This window comes from Cheilinus undulatus, linkage group 8 (genome assembly GCF_018320785.1).
Source record: "Cheilinus undulatus linkage group 8, ASM1832078v1, whole genome shotgun sequence".
NCBI classification, from domain to species: domain Eukaryota; kingdom Metazoa; phylum Chordata; class Actinopteri; order Labriformes; family Labridae; genus Cheilinus; species Cheilinus undulatus.
The window spans coordinates 25,514,258-25,530,187 of record NC_054872.1 but is presented as its reverse complement, the minus strand read 5'-3'; the positions used below and the strand labels follow the sequence as shown (position 1 = coordinate 25,530,187).

Genomic DNA, 15,930 nt, shown 5'->3' with positions numbered 1-15,930 from the left:
ATCAGGAGCATCAAATCAAACCCACAACCTTGCAGTTGCGGGCCATCTGACTCGACCTACTGAGCCAATTCCTGTGTGTTAAATAGACATACTGAAACAATGAACACCTGAGTGGTAAAATGGCATAAAATAAATAAAAATGTATGTTCTGTGGCAGAGGAATGGATGTTGCACCCTTTATGAGCAAACTATATTTTTAATTTCTGTAAGTTACACCTGGACCAGAGACATGTTGCATCAAAAAGAATTTGAGCTATGATGCTTACAGGAGTCTATGAGCAAATACTGGTGGGTTTTATATTTTTGTGCTTAATCACAATTCAAAATGCTTTCACTACAGCAGAAAAGCAGTTTTTTATTATATTTTATATATTTTATTATATATATCTATGTATCTCTTTTTTGTATATAAATATATATTCCACGTTTTAATATTGTCAATATCACAATAAACTACTAATATTACAATTATATTATCTAAAATATTAGAATTGTTTTTGACTCATTTAGTCTAATATTGGAAGGGTACAATGTGAAACTGAAGTTGTCTTCTCCAACTCGGTATCATCAGCCTTTCAGATACTCCCTCCCCTCTCCTCACGTAATTCATCTTCTTAGCCAATCACATCCCTCCCCCGAAAAAAGTTTACGCCATACAGCCTATAAGAAGAGCCTAAGTTTCTCAAGTATCGGAAAAGACTTGTCCTCCCAGGAACACATCTATGGATACTTGGGTGTCTTCACAGAAAGTCAGAGGACCTACAGGTGGACTATAACGCCGTGACTTCATGAGAGGAAAGTAGTTGTTTGGGGGTGGACACACTTTTTGTGGGCGCCATCTACCCGGAGAGAGGAGATGTCTGAGGAAAACCTGGGGGAAGAGTCGGGCAGCTCTCCTGTCTCTCCTGTGGACAGCCTGAGCAACAGCGAGGGGGAGCTGGACCGACAGCCGAAGAGATGTGGGAGGAAGAGGAGACCGAGCAGGAAGAACGGGGAGGACTCAGATAGCCCGACCCCTGGGAAAAGAGGGAAGAAGTCCAGCAGCAGCAGCCCGCAGTCTTTCGAGGAGCTCCAGACGCAGCGGGTCATGGCCAACGTGCGCGAGCGCCAGAGGACCCAGTCTCTGAATGAGGCGTTCGCGGCCCTGCGGAAAATTATCCCCACTCTCCCCTCGGACAAACTCAGCAAAATACAGACGCTAAAACTCGCAGCCAGATACATTGACTTTCTGTGCCAGGTGCTGCAGAGCGACGAGCTGGACTCCAAAATGGCAAGTTGTAGTTATGTGGCTCATGAAAGGCTGAGCTACGCCTTCTCTGTGTGGAGGATGGAGGGTGCTTGGTCCATGTCAACATCTCACTAACATCTGGATAAATTATGCCCAAATGGTACGCTTGATTTTTAGACTAATAATGCATGATCCAAGCCTGAAAATATGGGATAATAACCCACTAAAACTAGCTTTAAGTCTACATCTACTGTGGTTTAATGCAGCTTGGGAGTTTCTACACAGTCTAGTGATAAATAATGCATTTTAACCCACAGGTGACTGCTGATTCTACTTCTCTCATTCTGACGGGATAAATCTGGAGTCCAATGCTGGATACATGGGATCACTATTTAAACCTAAGACGACTGAAGCTTTTTCTTACTTTTCAAGAGGCCTGTCAGGCTTCTGCAGCCGCAATGAAACTCTCTCATTCTGACGTGATAAAATGTTGTTGACGACGAATGTTTAAAAAAAAAAGTGTGTGATTTTTAATGCATGCCTTTGGACTTGTTTCTGTGGAGATCAAAGCACATTGTTGAAGCACATTGTCTCTGTTTTTGGTGTGAGACTGTCAACTGGTGGTGTAGCTCACATTACAGGCCGATTGTGTGGATCTAACCTGTGCAAAATAATAAAAAAATATTGTCAGATTACATTTATTTATTTATTGGGGAAACGAGTTACATCGTGGGAAAAATCCTGTGTCTGAAATATACAAATGCATTCCTATTTTTTATTATCGTTTTTGTAAATGTTTGTACATTTTTGCATTAAAGAAAACGACAATGAAAGTGCCCCTTCTCACTTTTGTGCTGATGTAATTTTATTGTGAAAGAACATGATAGAAATATGGTAGCAAATTAAATGAAAAATTATATGACATGATTTTTTTTTTTTTTTTTTGCATGTGTCACGTGGACTAAACTTCACATCAGATTTTATTACAAATGCGTCAGTCAGTTGGGAAAACACGAGGAGATATTATTGGCTCACACAAATGCGTTGGAGAAACAACAAGCTATTACATTATATAATATCACACGTCCAAAGATAGAAAAAAAATCTGGTTTTGATACAAGTTTGACCTCGTTTAAAAGTAAAAGTATCAAGAAAATGCCAATGTCAACAGTTAAAATGTGAAGGAAAAAGTTTTATTGTTTTATTGGAAAAAAAAATCTGATGCAGAACAAAAACAAGGCCAGTCTGTATAAACTTTGTTAAAATTCCTCTTTTAATTAAAGATTTTGTCTACAGCTTCTCTCCCTCTCTCCGTATTTCCCTGGGTTTGTTTACTGTTGGATTAAGGAGTAGACTTTAAGCTCAGTCAGTTACACTGGGGTCATGTCAGCCTGCTTTTAGGCCCACTTCTGGACTATTTTCGTCTTATAATCCAATAGAAAACATCAATCAGTAAGATTTTATGTCTGTAATAATAGAAATTATTTTGCCAATTTAATTGTAATAATCCCGTGTGATTTTGCAGACATGCAGCGCACAGCAACGTAGCTTCCATCTGAGATTTCGTGCGTCCTTACGCATGCCAAACGGCCCAAGAGGGTAACCCCGGGTATTGTCACAAAATAAATCCTTCTTGGTGTTATCGTGCTGTGATTGGTCTCAGTAATCTGGGAAAGTGTTTCCCACTGTCCAAATCAAAGTGTGTGTCCGTTTGAAGGTGTGTAATTGGCTTGCGAGGCATGTATGGAATTCCCAGATGTCTATGAAATTTAAGGAGGCCGTGAAGGTAGCTTATGGGCTACAGGTCTGCGCGCGCACACACAGAGGATACTCTCATTTAAAGTTTGGTCTGCCTCACACACAAACACACACAGTCTACATCAACAAACAACCTTTTTAAAACTTTCACGTTTGAGGGTTTTCACTCACTACCAGATAAATAAACAGGGTCTTTCATAAATATTAGCTGTAACCTATATGTGACAAGTAAAAAAAACAACCTCGGGTTTTCTTTTATAAAAACATGCTGCTTTGACGCAATGCAAAAAGCTTGAATACGTTTCCTCTCTTTCTGCAGCAGAGAGGATATGGAGGAGTTGGCAATTGACACGATGCAGAGGCTCAGAATGAAACCTATTTAGACCAGATGTTAGTATTTTTAAAAAAAGTCACGTGAAATGAGCAGATGTTCAGAGCGAGCAGCCGCGCTGCGCGTTAGTGCTCTGTAGAGAGAGAGAGAGAGCAAAGAGGAGCTGTGCGTCCACACTTTCACACTCTGCTGTTTAACCAAAATGTAATCCTCTGAGTTTGTTTCTGATGGATTTATAAAAGGGGACACCTGCGGGGAATCAGAGGAGCCCGCGAGAGGGTGAAGGTAAGCTTAGAGAAAACAACTAAACAAAGAGAGCCGGGAAAATGTTTGATGGTGTCAAATGTTGACTTGTTTCTTTTTTTAGATGTGAGGTTGAAGATGTTTCTTAAGCTTCAGAGTTAACGTCGAAGCTTCAGACTTTAAAGAGAAGTGTAGTCTGCGTGTGTGCGAGAGGAGCTTAGTTTTTGCGTGAATACGTGAGTGTGTGTTTGTGGAGGGAGGAGGCTTGGAGGAGGGGAGTAACTGAAAAAGCGAAAAGAATTTATCATCCAGCTATTGGGAGAAAAAAAGAGAAACATTCATGACACATATTTTCCTCTGAGTCTGAGCGGTGTCGTACATGTGCGATAAGTTTAGTAAGAACAGTGACGAATTTAAACGTAGGATCAAATTACTTCAGCCTACTTTCTCCTCGTGTTTATTAATTTAACTGTTGGGAAAAAACATTCCCAGATTATTTGATATAATAAAGTGTTTTTTGCGTTTTAAAAATCCTTCAGTGTTTATAAATTGTGTGTTTGAATAAAAATTTACACACAGCCTATTTGACTATGTTGAAAATACGTTTTACAACAACTATCGTCAATAATTTAGAAATCCTATCACATGAATACACTTAGTTCTTTATATTGTACTTGCAAATAAATATATAAGTAAAAAATACAATGATGCATAAATAAATAGGCTACATAACAGTAAAAAGTAATTTCTCATTTTACCTCTTCCTTTCCCCGTCCGCTCACGTGCACTAGCTGACAGGTGATACGTCACGAAATGCTCCGCATACAATTCACGTACTTTTTTTTTTCGTTTATCTAATTTTGCAATTTCCTGAGTAATTTTTGTCCCAATGGCATGTAATGTTGAAAAGTTTGGGTTTTATTTTTTTGTTGTTGTTTCTTTTTTTTATTCATAGAATTTTAATTCGATTTTCGAAGTCCATGGTTCATCGTCAATTAGTGGGCAAGCCTCATACAAATAAATAAATACATTTAAAGCAAAAAATATTTCCAAAAAAATTCAAGCTGTTGCATTAAACGTTTATTTCTGCAGCCCAGAGCAGGTGCAGACTTTACAGCCAACTCTAAGTGATATTCCAGACTTTCCATTTTGAGCCTCAGTAAGAAATAAAAAATCCTCTCAAGTTGGTAATCAGCCTTTTTCAGGCCCACACACAGTTTGATCCACACCTTTAACAACACATCAGAAGAGACATATTAAAGTGGAGAGATGTCATGCTGTGTGGAGATCAGCTCAGAGAGCAGATTTGCAGGCAGCGAAAAAGACTGGAATTGTGTTTTCCTGCATCCTTAGTCTGACTATTGCATACATTTACATCTGTAATGCCACTCTTTGTTTAAGGGGATATTTTTACTCCATTTGAAAGTAATCAAATTACATTTAAAACCACGTATATTGTGTGCCACCCCCTTCATAAAAATCCACATAATAGTGAGGAATCTCATGATTAATTAGAATGATAAAGAGGAGCCTTAAAAATGGGGAATCAGAATTTTTATGCAACATGGAAACAGTGACTGTACTGACATTATCATTCCAACATTAGTCAGACTGCCGTTAATGTGGCTGATTTCAGCAGAGAAAAGAGATTTTTTTTTTAATGTGGTGAGTACAATTCGATGGGCGTTGACCGATTGTAATCGCTAATCTTTCTATCTTTGCACATGTGTAACAGACAGCAGATGTGCATGTTGTTTTTCCTGATCTCATGCAGCCACCTGAAGCTCCATGGGCTTTTTCACATATCAGCAAAATGAGAAATAAATAAATAAATGAGGCTGTCAAAGACTAGAGGATTAAAGTCATACAAACCACTCTCTTGTCCCCTGACTGGAACATAATCATGATAATGTACAAAACCATATTATGAATGTAACACTTAGGAGAAAACAAGTGTAACAAAGTCAAGTCATGGCATCTTTTACAGTTCATGAATTATTATTTGCCACTTGATTTATAGTTGAAAGTTCTATTTGTATGAAATGTTTAAGAGCATATCATGCTGCAAGTGTAATGTGTCTTTTAAGCTGACCTTTTTTTAGAAACCTGCTCAATATCAAACACCTAAAACTGTCTTTATAAGAGGCAGAAACAGGGATGAGAGAGTGGGGAATGACGTGTGGTGAAAGAGCCACAGGCTGGACTTAAACCCTTGTCGCCCAGGGGTGCGACCTGATCATTAGGCTTTCTGCGCCCCAAAAGCCTGCAACCATTACAGCAGACTCTGGAACCCTGTCTCCAACCTGGCATGGTAAAAATACTTAGTAAAATAGAAATACTGTTTTGCAGGTTCATCGGTGCTCATATTTAAATTCTGCAGGCACCTCTGGTGCCCTACTTGATTCAAGTAAATTTGTCAAGAAAAACAATAAAAAATTTTCACAGTCACAGAGAAAAATTTTCACAGTCACAGAGAAAAAGTTTCTATTTCAATAATCAAGAAACTCAGATTATATTGTGTTTTTTATCATAAAAGTAGAAAAACAAAAAAATAATTCAACTGGAAATTTGGAGCCATTAAATAACGAACTGTACTATACTGAAAGAAGACAAGCTGTTTTTTTTTTCATTATTCCTTTTTAAGGTTTTTGTCACATACCACAAAGCTTTGGTTCATTTTATAAAAGTTGAGGTATGATGGATGTCATAGTACCTGTGGAGGACACAGCAGATGTAATTGAAGCCTTTAGCTGTTTGTGAAAATGTTAACTGGACACTTAAATAAACCTGGTTGAAGGCTTGTGGACACACACTGTGTTTAAGCTGGCAAATTACAGATTTCAGTTGAAAATATGAAGCCATGACAGGTCAGCGTTTCATTATGAGGAATGACTCCATGATGAAGGCATGAGATGTGATTCTATCCTTTGATACTTCAGTCAAACGTGTGCACCTCGTGTTTACACTGCTGTGTGTGATGCGTGCCACCCAGGCTGCAGACAAGACACGGATCAGTGTGTTTTAGAGGGATACACAATGATGTCACACACAGGAAAAGGGCTGCAGAAGGCTTGGCACCTTTCAGGATTGGCTCCATCCCTATTGGCTGAGCAGAAACGCTAGAATAATAAACAGGCAATCAGAAGGCAGCGTGAGCGTACACAAAAGCAAAGCAAAAGTTTGCAGATAATAAAAGCAGATTTTTCACCCGAGGGGGATGATTATTTGTGTTCTTCAGTTGTCCATAAATAGAGGGCCTCTCACAGGAAGTATAAACACACAGACGGAGCGTAGGGGGGGATGCAGTCCAACACAGTGATTTCAAACATTCCTGTTTATGTTCAATCAAGTTGGAGCGTATATATAAATATGAAACTGAAGAGCCAGTTTGTGCATGAAATACAAAGGGTTATTTTCTAAAAGAAGAGGAGAGAAGAATTTATCTGTATTTACAGAGCGTAAACTGTGTGATGAGTGTGAGTCACACATCTCATAGAACACACATCCATTCCCTTTCCCACCAGAGTGAGAAGTTTTTAATTCTTTATAAATTCTGTTTCATTGTCAGAAAATAAGCACACATTTTTTTGCAATATGTCTAAAAAATGTGCTTTTCTTGGATGTAAATAGAAACTGAACACAATTTGTGTCTTATTGAAGCCCCTGAGTAAAACATGGAGTCTTTGTGCATGACTTGGAGGTTAATCAGACTCTAATGATGCAGCATCCCTGAGGGCGCTCCTCTTCTCCCTGGGTATTAATCCTATTGGCTTCATTAACCTGCAGCCCCACCAGTATTCCACCAACACTAAATACCAGGACTCTAATGTCACGCTGATAAATGATGTGTTGTTACCTAGAGTTACAATGACTTCCTTATTCCCCTCCGGCGTCCTATACACGTCATTCTTCTGTGATTAAGTGAATTCCTCATTAGCAGTAGTATCATATCAGTGCAGACAATCAACTGCAGCCCAGAAAAGTGTTGTAATACAGTCTGATAATGGTAAGTCAGGATTAATTAATACCAGGGCTGTCATATAAATACATTTTTAATTGTGATAAATCTCAGAATTTTTGAGTTGAAAGTGTTTAGCTCCCCATTTTGAAATTCCAGTTTTGCATTAAAAATGAAAAACCAAATTTCATTTTGGATTTTTATACTGCCTATTAAGGCAATTAACTTTCTTGTGGATACACACCTGCATTTATTTTAAAAGACGATAAGAAAATTCAGGTAGATCTGCAATTATGAAATGAAGTTTTCCACAGAAAAAGGAACTTGTTATGGATTGAAAAGAAGATACTGAAAAAGTTAAAAGTCAATATTTGATAACATAAGGTCCAGATGACTTTTGGCTTGTCCACTGAGCTGTCTGTGATTTTTAAAGTGAAATGAGACATTAAGGAGCAGAAGTGGGGTTATTTTACGTCACTGTGGCTGCAGGGAGAGGCTGCAGTGGTTCAACCCACACTGTGCTGAAAGGAACAATAAAGCATGTGATTAATCGTGATTTTTTTTTAAAGAAAAAAAAATTAATTGCTATTAATGCATTAATTCTGAGAGTCCTAGTTAATACTGATATAGCCTGTTTACATAGCAGTCCCTGCCATCAGCGTGGAGTAAATGGGTGTAAATGGGTGAATGTGACCCATGTTGTTAAAGCATTTTGATCAGCTTGATGACTAGAAAAGTGATATACAAGCTCAAGTCTATCAATTTTGCTAGTAAAATAAAACAATAATAAGGCCTATTTCCTACCCAGTAACAAAAGTAGTCCTAGACACAAAGTTTGGGGTATTTTCTCATGTCAGCTATCCAAAAATTGCATGCAAACTCCTGCATTCTGTCTCTGCACAACACATTGAAATGAAAGAAACCAAATGCATAAGTGCAATATAGACAGTATGCAGGGATTTGAACATTTTAAAGGTTTCACTCCCCTCCAATGCACCTTTCTTATGAATTAGATGTAGCTCCTTTAAAAGCTCTTTTAATGCCATCTTTATGAAGACTGCTTTGTTTGACTTCACGTGGTATAAAAAAGTATAACAACCTCAGTGCACATAGATGCAGAGTTGAAAGTGGAATCTCACAGATAAGGGATGTTTTGTTTATCTATATGGCTATGGTTGGCAAAACTGGACATAATTCATGCCAGTGTGCAGTGGAAGTCCTTCAGAGCTTTCTCCTTTCAGTAGAAGCAAAAAATTTTATTTGATTTAGTAATTTAGCAAGGCCACAGAATTAGGTTTAGTCTTTAGAGGCTTTAAAAAGCAATAATTACAAAGAAATAGGAAAATTAACATAGTTCAATCACACTGATTTATAGAGTAGAAAAAGAATAGGAGTGTAACCGCAAACTCTGTTTCATCTGCAGGAAACATAACAGCGTGGTTGAACTGCTCACATAGACTAAGCAAATGAAATAAGAATCTTGAGGACCTAACTCTGTCATACGGTGTAAAGAGGGAATTAGATGTTCTATTTTCCTTCATGTTTTCCCAACCATTGCCATGCATTCGTCACCGAGTTGTAAACAGGCTAAGTTGTGTTGTGTGCATCTCTAGGCAAGTTCTCACCTGGCTTCAATGTACTTTATAAGTTCTGACTCATCGTTTGTTTCCTCTCATCCCAGCAGGACGTCCGTGCAGGACGCTGACTCCTCACACGTCAGTCGTCAGGAACCTTCAGTCCACCCACCGAGGAGCCGCCCTGAGAGAAACAAATGATGACATCGGGAACAATAGAAACAATATGGAAACAAACTCATAGGGCTGTATGCATATTAATGCGGTCAGCTTCATGACTGTTCTGTTGGTGTTTATAGCTTATTTTAAAAAGTAAGATTTGATTGCATGTCTTAATTAATTTCAGCATTAACTGATATATCTATATTTTGTGTCAAACCAACCAAAGCTAAATATGATTAGAATTTATCATTATTTCTCAAATGTTTTTGACTGGTTGCACAATCCATAAATAAAACATTAAAAAGTATAATAAAATAATAAAACTACACATATTTACACAGAACTGAATACTAACTAAATCATAAAAGTGTATAAGCAGCCCGCTTCACTATTAAGAAGAAGCTGCTATAGCTGTAAATTCAGTTTAAGACCCCCATAAAGAGCCCCCTGATAATCTGATTGTAAGACAACCTAAACGTGGACTTATCTCCTCTATCCGCATGTCATCAGGATGCTGACTCGTCCTCCACAGCAGAGGGCCAGCTGTTTGTGACCTCAGTGCTAAATCAAGTTCAAAGAGGACCACTGGTGTTTGGCAGATAGTTTTACATCAGGGCAGAGAGAGAGAAGAGTGTTTGGCCGACCTCTGGCTCCCTCTTTGATTCACAGATCTTTGTGACCTCTGGCAGAGCTGAGAGCCAACGCTTAAAGCTTCATTCATACACACAACTCAGTCTGATAAGATCAGAGAGACAATGACTGAAACTTTGAGCCACTTAACTATCTATTCATTGCTTAAATGCCTTGTATATACAGTTGAACATTAAAGAACTTAGTGGTAATTATTAAACAGACCACTTAAAGGTCTAAAACAGAAAAAGTACCCATCAGTGGTCAGTCTTATGAAGTAAACCTCCTCAGTAATTCACTGAAAACTACTTTTATCAATCTTTGCAGGATTGCAAGACAAACGCTAATTAAAGTTACATTTTTCCATTGAAACTTGTTGCGTCACTCTTGCATGACTGTGTGAAATGCTTTTGGAGGTGGGTGTTTTGCATTGTTGGCATGTTACTTTTGTTTTTTATCCAGAGGATATAAAAGAGGAAATAAAACTTCAAACACTGCTGCAACGAATCAAATCCCTGTTTATGATTTCTATGGCTCACTTAAGAGTTGATTGGCAGTTATTCAGCCTTCCCCCTTCATTCTTTTCAACAAAATATGAAAAAGACGTCACAACCACAGTATCTATCATGTGAAAGGAACAGCTCAATCTGGTCTTATAACACAAAATAGTCTGGTAGCAAATGCATAGAACATCTCCCAGGAGCAAAAAAAAAAAAACCCCACACATTAACTTTCTATAGATGATGTCTGAACAAGACAGGAAATGTATAAGAAAAAAAGCACTGTGATTATTTTGTAATATTTGGATTATTGTTATAACACTGGATAATGTAAGCTGTTCAAATTGCAGTTATCATGGGACAAAACTTACTAGATAAATAAAATGCTGATTGTAAGCATGGTGAAGGTTGATTATTTAGCATGCACTAAGTTGTTTTTCATGTGTTAGTCAAAGGATGCAGTCATAGCGCGAAAAACAGCGTCTTACTGGAGCAAAAGTAGCAAAATAATTGTGAAAAGGGATATTGATGGGATAATGAGGTACTCCACTGTAACCTTGACTAAATACTGCAGAAATCTGCTGTTCTGGCTGTCCTTGGAAACATGTTTCACCGAGTAATAGAAGAAATGTTTGAAAGAGCCAATGCACGCACAGGTTTGCTCTGCTGTGTTCATATGATGTGTTATTTTACTTCGTTTCCCTGACCTTTAACACTTGCCCCAGAGAAATGCAAATGCCCAAAGAACATAATGGCTCCCTTCCTGTGTAAAAATGAGACCGTAAAGGAAGATAATTAGAGTTGTCATGACAACAGGGTCCAGCAGGCTGACGGGGCCGTGCTCGCTTGCAGAACTTCAAACGGTATCAAAGCTCGACCACGGCTGGTACGCAAGCTCTGGTTTGAATTAAGGGCTCTCAGTCTCTCTCTCCAAATTCAAGATCAATATGGAATACCCCCTTCAAAAAAAAGAGGAGAAAATGGAGAAAAAGAGCCCAGCTACTCCAGGTCCAGACAGACGTAGAGATCTGGATTTCATTAGAAACAATTATCTTATCTGTTTCATCTCAGCACTGCCCCAAAGCATTGGCAGGCAGACCAGTGGGCTCTTTGCAGTTTGAGGAAGCCTGCAGCCAGCCAGAGGCCTGTGGATCAGGTCATTAAAACACTGCTGCCCCCGCTGCTCGTGATCAAATATTTTCATGCTTTTGTAAATAGGTTTTCTTCTTTCAACCCCACAGGACACAAAAAACACAACTTTTCTTCCCCCAGTGTAAGGATGTCAGAGATTTTGAAAGGAGTCGCCCAATTCACTGTTGCTTTTGCTTCCAGGTGAATCTGAAGAGACAAAAGGACTGTCTAAATGGCTCCAATACACTGCCACTGGACAGTGTGAAAGAGTTTGAATTCTATTTATGGTACTTTAAACAAGAAATTACTCATTGCTAGATGCTCAGGACTTTTAAGTTATGGTATTGGTATCCTTTTAAAGCAGGAAAACAGAAAATGATGTCATACTCTCACTGTGTCAGTGGCACCAAGCCTTAAGAGTTTATTTGCTAGTACTCATGTGACATCTAGCCAATCAGACTGTGTTGTACACAGGACATTTGGTGAGACTGTGGAAATGAAAAATAAAGCCAAAGTGGAAGACAAACTTTACAGTGGGACCAAAGAAGCGCACTTTTCTACCACTTTATCTTACCAGTTATCAGTAAGATAAAACACAGATAGCAATTATCTGCCAGGTGGATCCCTACTCCCAACAGCCCTAAAGTGGACTATGACTGCTACATGCTTTGTGAACTTGTCAAATAAATACTGACAGATCTGGCAAAGCTGCATGTATATTTCAGAGTCTTGACAGCAACACTCTACTCTAACCAGTAGTGTTAATTTTGTCAACTAAAATTATGACTAAAAATGTTTATCAACAGCCTTTTTTCCAAGACTGGACTAAGAGAAGCAAAAAACAGATCTTCAATGGCGAAAAACTGACTAAAAGTAAGTTTAGTTTTTGTCAAGATTACTAAAACTAGACTGAAATGTAATTTAGTTTATGCTGCACGTTCAGCTCCCATATTTCACCCCTGTGGGTAAATCTGTCAAAATACAATGCATCTGCATCCCCTCAGCCTCTCTTCTGTAGAAAGCAGGGACCCCAGGCTTGGCAGGATGCATAGAACTCACTACCATGGTTTAGTGCCAGATTCAGGCAAGAGAATAAATGTTCTGACCAACAGTTAAGACTAAAATGTGAGGACTTTCTATGGACTAAAACTTGACTAAAACTATAAAGGTAGAAATGTCTAAAATGGGACTAAAACTAAAAAGGCATTTAATCTAAAGGGTAAGACTGAGAATAAATTTTTAAAAAGCTTTCAAAATCATCACAGTTTAAAAGATGGGAACTGTCTCTGCAGTAACATTGCTGAAATAAAAAGCATCACAGAAATACTTATGGAAAATGCATCTGGCCACTTTTTGCTAATAAAAAGAGCAAAGGCTCTGCTACTCTGACAGCCCTCCATGTGATACATAACCAGACCCAGGGGGCAAGTATTAGCTTAGCATAAAGACTGAAGACAGGGGGAAGACCTAGCTTGGCCCTGTCAAAGGTAAATAAATCCACCTGTTAGCTCCTGCACAATTAAAAGTTCTCCATATTTTTGGGCATTCACACATTTCACTAATAGGACAGTGGATAGAGTAGGGAACCAGGTAATGTTAGGGAGCTAGGGGTCAAAGGCAAACAGGGGTCGACTGCTTAAAGATCATTTGTATATCAGACAGGACCTTGGTGCTAGGCTAAACCCATCACCTCTTGCTTAAGATTTTTTTAAGGAACATTATAAGAAATGACGATACAATCATGTTAATGATCCACAAAGCTGGGAGCTACTATAAAAAGAGAACTTGTGTTTTTGATTTCAGTGGTTTTAATCCTGACTCCTTTTCCATCAAAGTCTGACTATTTTTATTTAGAGTTCTGAGAAGGAGAGCACTAATGTTTTTGTGGTGCCATTTCTCTTCCACACGTTATTGATTAACCTTTTAGGAAATTCATCAAGTCTATCTTTGGCTCAATGAATAACAAATAACTGAGAACAGCTAATGCTTTTTTTTTAAAAGTGTATTGGTTTATCAGTTACAGCACTAAATATATATTACTTTATATCAATTACTTTTTGACAAGCAGATGCCACAGTTGGATTATGAAACATCCTAAAATTCCTACATATTACTGTGACAGGACTCCAGGAAGGTAACTTTCTGTAAAGCCTAATATCCATCCATCCATCCATCTTCTTCCGCTTATCTGAGATCGGGTCGCTGGGGCAGCAGCCTAAGCAGGGAGATCCAGACTTCCCTCTCCCCAGCCACTTTGTCCAGCTCTTCCCAGGGGACCCCAAGGTGTTCCCAGGCCAGCCGAGTGACATAGTCTCTCCAGCGTGTCCTAGGTCTTCCCCGGGGTCTCCTCCCTGTACACCCAGAACACCTCACCCGGGAGGCGTCCAGGAGGCATCCGGACCAGATGCCCAAGCCACCTCATCTGGCTCCTCTCAATGCAGAGGAGCAGCGGCTTTACTCCGAGTCTCTCCCGAATGGCCGAGCTTCTCACCCTATCTGTAAGGGAGAGCCCAGACACCCTGCGGAGGAAACTCATTTCAGCTGCCTGTATCCGTGATCTCGTTTTCTCGGTCACAACCCACAGCTCATGACCATAGGTGAGGGTGGGAACGTAGATCGATTGGTAAATCAAGAGCTTTGCCTTTCGACTCAGCTCTTTCTTCACCACGACGAACCGGTGCAGAGACCCCATCACTGCAGACGCCGCGCCGATCCGCCTGTCGATCTCTCACTCCATTCTTCCCTCACTCGTGAACAAGACCCCGAGATACTTGAACTCCTCCACTTGGGGCAGGGTCTCATTCCCAACCCCGAGAGGGCATTCCACCCTTTTCCGACTGAGGACCATGGCCTCAGATTTGGAGGTGCTGATTCTCATCCCAGCCGCTTCACATTCGGTTGCGAACCGTTCGAGTGAGAGCTGAAGGTCACGGCCTGATGAAGCCAACAGAACCACATCATCCGCAAAAAGCAGAGACCCAATCCTGAGGCCACCAAACCGGACGCCCTCAATGCCCTGGCTGCGCCTAGAAATTCTGTCCATGAAAGTTATGAACAGAAACCGGTGATAAAGGGCAGCCCTGACGGAGTACAACCCATACCGGAAACGAGTCTGACTTACTTCCGGCAAAGCGGACCAAGCTCTGACACTGATCGTACAGGGACCGAACCGCCCTTTTCAGTGGGTCTGGTACCCCATATTCCCGGAGCACCCTCCACAGGATTCCCCGCGGGACACGGGCAAATGCCTTCTGCAGGTCTACAAAACACATGTAGACTGGTTGGGCAAACTCCCATGCACCCTCTAGGACCCTACCGAGAGTGTAGAGCTGGTCCACTGTTCCACGACCAGGACGAAAACCACATTGCTCCTCCTGGATCTGAGGATTGACTATCCGACGGACCCTCCTCTCCAGGACCCCTGAACAGACCTTACCGGGGAGGCTGAGAAGTGTGATCCCCTATAATTGGAACATACCCTCCTGCCCCCCTCTTAAAGAGGGGAACCACCACCCCAGTCTGCCAGTCCAGGGGCACTGTCCCTGATGTCCACGCGATGTTGCAAAGGCGTGTCAACTAAGACAGCCCTACAACATCCAGAGCCTTGAGGAACTCAGGGCGGATCTCATCCACCCCCAGGGCCCTGCCACTGAGGAGCTTTTTGACCACCTCGGCGACCTCAGTCCCAGAGATAGAAGAGCCCACACCCAAGTCCCCAGCCTCTGCTTCCCCATCAGAAGGCGTGTCGATGGGATTGAGGAGGTTTTCGAAGTATTCCTTCCACTGACTCACAACGACCCCAGTTGAGGTCAACAGCGTGCCATCTCCACCATACAAGGTGTTGACAGCGTACTGCTTCCCCCTCCTGAGACGCCGGATGGTGGTCCAGAATCTTCTTGAAGCCGTACGGAAGTCGTTCTCCATGGCCTCCCCGAACTCCTCCCACGTCTGGGTTTTTGCCTTGGCAACCTCTGAAGCCACAAACCGCTTGGCCTGCCAGTACCTGTCAGCTGCCTCTGGAGTCCCGCAGGCCAAAAAGGCCTGATAAGACTCCTTCATCAGCTTGATGGCATCCCTCCCCGCCGGTGTCCACCAGCGGGCTTGGGGGTTACCGCCACGACAGGCACCGACCACCTTACGGCCGCAGATCCTATCAGCCACCTCGACAATAGAGGTACGGAACACAGCCCACTCGGACTCAATGTCCCCCGCCTCCCCCAAAACATGGTTGAAGCTCTGTCAGGGGTGAGAGTTGAAGCACCTTCTGACAAGGGACTCCGCCAGACTCCCAGCAGACCCTCACAATACGTTTGGGCCTGCCAGGTCTGACCGGCATCCTCCCCCCACCAGCGGAGCCAACTCACTACCAGGTGGTGATCAGTTGACAGCTCCACCTAAAGCCTAATATTGCCAAG

At 41.0% G+C, this 15,930-nt stretch overlaps 1 protein-coding gene across 2 annotated transcripts; it reads left to right on the top strand.

Moving 5' to 3' along the window:
• The first annotated feature begins 705 nt into the window (after nt 1-705).
• Nucleotides 706-1,985, top strand: twist1b (twist family bHLH transcription factor 1b). 2 transcript variants are annotated; one of them, XM_041792721.1, is made up of 2 exons: nt 706-1,270; nt 1,546-1,985. In XM_041792721.1, exons 1-2 carry the CDS (start codon nt 857-859, stop codon nt 1,582-1,584), a joined length of 453 nt encoding a protein of 150 aa, XP_041648655.1. In that variant the 5' UTR covers nt 706-856; the 3' UTR covers nt 1,585-1,985. The 2 variants fall into 2 exon arrangements, with proteins under 2 accessions (XP_041648655.1, XP_041648654.1); XM_041792720.1 differs by having other exon boundaries at nt 706-1,388.
• Nucleotides 1,986-15,930: the final 13,945 nt, after the last annotated feature.

Coding starts and splice junctions, on each gene's coding strand:
- twist1b (XM_041792720.1), top strand. CDS start 857: ATGTCTGAGGAAAACCTGGGGGAAGAGTCGGGCAGCTCTCCTGTCTCT.